At 32.3% G+C, this 6,317-nt stretch overlaps 1 protein-coding gene across 1 annotated transcript; it reads left to right on the forward strand.

Annotated features, from left to right (window-relative positions):
- On the forward strand, positions 2,248 to 6,317 carry LOC109347442 (phosducin-like protein 3). The gene is made up of 4 exons (XM_019587301.1): positions 2,248 to 2,559; positions 4,506 to 4,649; positions 4,751 to 4,956; positions 5,908 to 6,317. The coding sequence occupies exons 1-4, from the start codon at positions 2,318 to 2,320 to the stop codon at positions 6,066 to 6,068; spliced, it is 753 nt and encodes a 250-aa protein (XP_019442846.1). The 5' UTR covers positions 2,248 to 2,317; the 3' UTR covers positions 6,069 to 6,317.

The raw sequence follows: 6,317 nt of genomic DNA on the forward strand, positions 1-6,317 counted from the left end.
CATTCTTTGGGATAATTAGGGTTAGTGAATGTCGGATTTTCAGGAATGTAGTTTTAGCAGAATTATTAGCTATGGAACATGGGTTGTTGCTGGTCTGGAATCTTGGTTTCAGGAATGTAGTTTTGGAAAGTGATGGTTTGGAAGCTGTACAAATTATTTATGAGGAGATTCCAATTCAGACTGCTCGCATTTCATCTGTGACCACTAATATTAGATCTTGGTTGGCTCTTTCTTGGGTCGTTAAGGTAACCTTTGTGACTAGAGAGGCTAAATGGTGGTAGACTTCATGGCTAAATTGGGTTCTCACTCAATGAATGAGATGAAGATTTGGGATTCAACCCTAACGGACTTTCAATCTATATCACAGTTAGATATTTCTATGTATTCGTAGTTTGTTTTTATTTTTATTTTTTCTAATGTACCAAATTTTTTCTTATTGCAATTTGAAATATGAATTATAAAATTGAATATATGTTTATTTGAAATTTATTATATATAAAAATATAGAAATCTAATTGTGTCTAATTTAACCGGTATTTGATTTAATTAGTGAATAGTTGAAGATATATATTACCCCAATGTTCTTAACCAATGTAATTCATATAAAGATTTTGTAGAAAAAACATGTTATTTTCTTTATGGAAAAATGATATATATTCCTGCAAATTTTCCTACACCATAAAAAAGTAAAATATGTCACAAATGATTTCTTTGATTTATTAATGAGTAGTTTAGAAGTGACATATATATTATTATTATTGATAAAATCATTGTTGTGAGGATCGACCCGATCGAGTGGTCCCACTTGCTTGACTTCTGACCAGAGTTGAAAATAATTTTGTTTTACAGTCTTAATTAAATTAGGATTGAATTGTTTTGAATCAGAGAAATTTTGGTCCGACCATGTTAAACCCGGTTGAACAACCCAGAAAGTTCAGGTGTTCCATAGTTAATATATGAGATGTACGCGATTATATTAAGGAGAAATTCAAATATAAATAGCATACAAATGCGCACATAAAGAATATGTGATATAATTATTTCAGGAAAATATGAAGTTCAAGTGAGAGATTGTTAGAAATTCATAATTTCTAATTAAGACGAACATCATATATTTAATATAATTACATCAACCATTTATTTTGGGTTACAAAATAAGTGATCAAATTTCTATCAACTCAAAGGACTTATAAAAGTGATAATGAATATGAGTTGATATCCAAATGGTTAGTCTATAAGGGATAATAAAAACCCTATAAGTTAACACATAAGGAACAGTTGTGGTTCCAAGATACCAAATCTAGTTTTCATCTCTTCCAATGAGAGAGAAAATGAAAGTCCCAAAAAGAATTAAAGATTTGGTTGAGGAAAACCATTATATAGAAATTCTCTCAAAATATATATCAAAATAGTATATCAGAGAACATGAATTCAAATATGACTTTGTATCATTGTTTAATATTATGTATGAGAATCATGAGATTGAAGATCTAAGGATTGATACTTCACTAATCAGCAGGAAATTACTAATAATTAGAATTTCAAATATGAATTATAAATTTGAATATATGTATATTTGAAATTTATTATATATAAATATATAGAAATCTAAATGTGCCATTTATGACTATTTGATTTAATTAGTTAATCATTGATTGAACATATAGATTATCCCAACATATAATTCATATGATGATTCTATAGAAAAATATGTTATTTTCTATATGGAAAATATATATATTCCTACAAATTTTCTTAAACCATAAAAAGTAAGATATGTCACAAATAGATTTTATTTATTTATTAATGATCAATTTAGACATATATTATTATTATTATTATGTATAAAATTAGTATTGTGAGGACCAAACCAGATTGGGCGATCCGACCTCTAATCGGACTTAAAAATGACTTTGTTTTATCATCTTAATCGAATTAGGGGTTGAACCGCTTTAAATAAAAAAATGTTCCAACATAAGAAATTGATTGAACCACAATAACCCAAAAAATGAACGAAATAATTCACTTAAAATTAAAAAAAAAATAAAACATTAATCTAATTATATAAAATTTTCTATTTTTATAAAATTATTAATTATATATAAATCATGATTTAACTATTTAAATTGACCTAATAGAAATTATCTCATAATTTGAGCTCTTATTCAGTTTTCATAACATCTAATAAAATGAAAATGGGAGAAAGCCTAAAAACAATAAGAACCAATATTTATTTAGTGTTTATTATTATGTTTGTAACTAGATCTCTCTAGAAAGAGAAAAACAACATTGAAGAACATTTTTCACACATCAAAAAATGGCAGATTATCATTTTGTATACAAGGATGTAGAAGGATCCTCAACCCAATGGGATGATATTCAAAGAAAGCTTGGAAATTTACCTCCAAAGGAACCTGCTTTCAAACCTCCTCCTTTCACTCCTAACCCTGATTCTGATTCTATTCCCAAAGATAAGGATTGGATTGATTCCAAAAATGAAGATGAACTTCAAGATCTTGAAGATGATTTTGATGATGATCGATTCCTTGAAGAATACAGGTTCTTATTATTGTTTTCTGGGATAGGATGTTTTAATTTTCATCAATTTCAAATATCTGAATTTGCTTTGTTTTTCTTTGTTTTTTATCCAAAGTCGAGTTTTTTAGGAGTAATGAATTGATTAGAGGACGAGTCTCGGGGCAATGATGAGATTGCGTCTTAGTGAGACCAAGAGATCATATGTTCAAATCCCGGAAACGGCCCTTCGTAATTGTGGGATAAGGCTGCATACATATACTCAGACCCGACTAAGTGGGAGAGTCTCATGGGATTTTTTTAATAATGGGGTATTTCTTGAATCTGGTTTGGGACTTGTGGCCGTTATCAATTTGAAACCTTGAAATTTCCCATATTTTTTTGGTTTTGCTCCAAAGTTTATTTTTTTGTCAGTATTAATGAATAGGGTAGAGGATGATTCTCAGTGCAACTGCTAGGTTGTCTCTTAGTGGCCAAGATATCACGAGTTCAAATTGTGAAAAGAGTCTTTCCGCCTATGTCATCTACCCTCCCCAGATCCTATCGAGCCTCCTGCACTGGGCTGCCTCCTTTTAATTGATGGGACATCTCTTTATAATCTGGTTTGGGATTTATGGCCAGGATCCGAAATGTTCCCTCGGCCTGTCTTGTTGTGCTAATTAAGCTGTCGGATACATGTTTGGGGAAGATACTTTAATGAATGTATAACAATGACTAAACATCAACGAGATGAGTTACACGAAATGATAAAATATTTAATCAATCCCACAATTAGTTAGACTATTTATTAGAGTGATGTATAACATTTGTTGGAGCAAGCAATTGTCAAATAAATCTCACGTGCGTGACAAAATATAATTACCATGTTTTCCCAATTTGATAAAGCAATGTTAAGTTCAGCTCCATAAAATATATAGATGAGCATATATGAAATCATGCCATATTGCAAAGATGCAGAGAAAATCATTAAAAGGGCGGCTTGCACGAGGTGCACGAGGCTCCTTCTCTCAGGAAGATAGATGCACGCAACCTTGCTGTTGTTTCTAAGGCAAAAAAAAATCATCATTTGAAAAAACTTCCCCGTCGAGCTTGACTATTTATGCTGTCGTACTATCAATTCCTTGCCACAAATACCTTTAAATCAAGGTAGAATTAGTGTCAACAATAGAATTGAGCAGAGTTAGAGAACTTATGATGGAGCAAGGAACCTCATATTTGTAGATGTGGTAATGTGGTTCAGAAATTCCATCTCATCTTGTGTTACTGGTTCAGATACCCATACTTTGAAAGGGTTTAGACTTTAGAGTGAGAAAGGAATAAGTGAGGCTCATCATTGATTGATTCAATTATTGTTATCATTATTCAATGCAGAGGTTTCAAAATTCATAGCAAGCAAGAATTGCAGTAAGTGCAGTGCATGGAGAGATAGGATGGGTAGTGTTTGTTATGTTCACCTGCCATAAAACATATAGTTTCAGTGAACCACCGGAACTCAATGCTCCATATTTATTTGTCTGTTTGCCTTAAGGTGCTAACGTCCGTGTCATGTTCTAACTCGAACACTGTCAGTTACTACAAACCTATTCCTTTTTCTGACCACATTTCCTTTCCAATTATTGTTTTATCTAAGCATAGAGTAGCTGTTTTTAATTAAAAAAATCAAAATAGTTGGATGTGCATAGAAAAACATTATGGGGAGGTGTCCCAACTTAGGCATATAACCGTACCCAAGAGATTAAGTTCTTGCCTATCAAGTACTATTTTCAATCAAGAAACTCGATTGAGTTGCATTATGAGTCATCCATGCCACCAACTTATACGAGTTTTCTTTAGTAGTAATTGTCTGAAGTTTATATAATTTATTCGTTTTATTTATTCCTAAAAACAATATTAGTGACAATTATGGTATACTTTGATGAACATAAGATTTTGCAGTGAATTAATGTGCAAGAGTCATTGTGCTTTGATAGGAAGAAGAGGTTGGCTGAGATTAAGGAGACAGCTAAGATTTTGAGGTTTGGATCGGTGATTCCAATTTCAGGATCTGATTTTATTCGAGAGGTTTCACAGGCTCCATCAGATGTTTGGGTGGTCGTTATCCTGTACAAAGAAGGGTATGCTCTGGTTTAGCCTTTAAGATATTTGTAACTTACTTCTATCATCCCAATTTTACTTAGTCTATTATGCCGACGTTTGTTTTGCTTTTGTTTGACAGGATTTCTGATTGTGGGCTGTTGATGCAAAGCATTGAAGAATTGGCTGTAAGGTATTCTGCAACAAAATTTGTGAAGATAATATCAACTGATTGCATTCCGAACTACCCAGATCGTAATCTTCCCACTTTGTTGGTGTACAACAATGGAGCAGTCAAAGGAAATTATGTGGGTTTGCATAGCTTTGGGCGAAGATGCACTCCCGAAGGTAGTTATGTTACAATGTGCTGGATCCTTTGTTTCTCGTCTCTTTCCTTCAATTTTACCACCTCTTACTGATTTTATTTACCATTTTTAATATGAAAGAACATGTTAATTGTGTTATAGTAATGTTAAGTGTTAACTCTCATCAGTTAAGTATATGAGCAAATAACCACTTATAATACTTGGTCAACCCTCCTTAAGCTAGTTGTAATTCTTCATGGATTAATTTATCTTCAAAATATCAGATTTGATACTTCTAAAGATGACGTAAGAGAATGGGTGTTGAAAGTTGTTATGAACATGATTCTAGTTCTAGTAATTTTTTATTTATTTGGATGAGCAAAATTTATTAACCAAGCACCAGAAGTGCTAAAACTGAGTACAAGATTAACAAAATCAGTATAGCGAAAACACCACCCCAAAATTCAATAACATTAGATAAAACCTCTCCCACATATCTTCAGCCAGTACAACTGAAAACCAAAATAGTAATACAAGACTACCGAAGTGATATCTGTCCAGTATAATTAGTCGGATTTTTCTTGGTCTACTTCATTTTGATATTTCGTTGTTATTTATACTCAATGCAATAGTATATCCCATGGAGGATTTTGTTAGTTTTGCCTCTACTAGCATTCATACCTCTTGAAATCCCAGGCATAAATGGAAGTTCATGGGAATCATGTATTTTACAGACTGCGACCGTGACAATAAACTCGTAACTGTCCCATCTCTGTGGATTCTGGTTTGTGTTAATAATTTATAAGATTATTAAGGGAAACAAGAGACATTCTCTTTTCCCTCATCTAGTTGAACTTGGGGCCTGGATTGCAGTAGTTCATGCCCCAAGCATGTCTTGCCGTAATTTCTTTCATTGTTAAAAGATTTATCTAAATCTATTCCCTTGTTTTCTTAATCTAATCCATTGAATTCTTTCCATGATCTGAAATATCAGGTGTTGCATTTGTTCTGTGCCAATCAGATCCTGTACTTAATGATGGCAGTAGTACAAATGAGAAATCAAGAGAAGCTGTCATTGCCGGAGTTCAAAAAAGGTTCATAGAGAAAATTGTAGCTGATCATGAAGAGGATGATGATGGTTCCTCAAGTGATTAGCATTTTACCTTGTCTTTGTCTTTTCTTTTTTGTCTAAGTCTTTGTGATAAGTAGGAATGCTTTGCATTCAATGAAGTGAAGCAATACATCTATGAGATTTTGCTTTCTTTCCCTCTGCAATCTTCTAATTGCTAACTATGTAGCAGGATAAGGTTTGGTTGTTGTAATCTCTTTTTAAGTTAAATTTCTGTAAGTTTGATGTGTGATTCTTCAATTTCTTTGTCCACTGAGACTAAATTAATTCAAGTA

This window comes from Lupinus angustifolius, chromosome LG05 (genome assembly GCF_001865875.1).
Source record: "Lupinus angustifolius cultivar Tanjil chromosome LG05, LupAngTanjil_v1.0, whole genome shotgun sequence".
Classification (NCBI taxonomy): Eukaryota; Viridiplantae; Streptophyta; class Magnoliopsida; order Fabales; family Fabaceae; genus Lupinus; species Lupinus angustifolius.

Bases quoted from the DNA above. Each gene is read 5' to 3' on its own strand.
- LOC109347442 (XM_019587301.1), top strand. From the start codon at position 2,318: ATGGCAGATTATCATTTTGTATACAAGGATGTAGAAGGATCCTCAACC. The intron at 2,560-4,505 runs GTTCTTATTATT...GTGCTTTGATAG, and splicing joins CGATTCCTTGAAGAATACAG to GAAGAAGAGGTTGGCTGAGA. The intron at 4,957-5,907 runs GTAGTTATGTTA...CTGAAATATCAG, and splicing joins GCGAAGATGCACTCCCGAAG to GTGTTGCATTTGTTCTGTGC.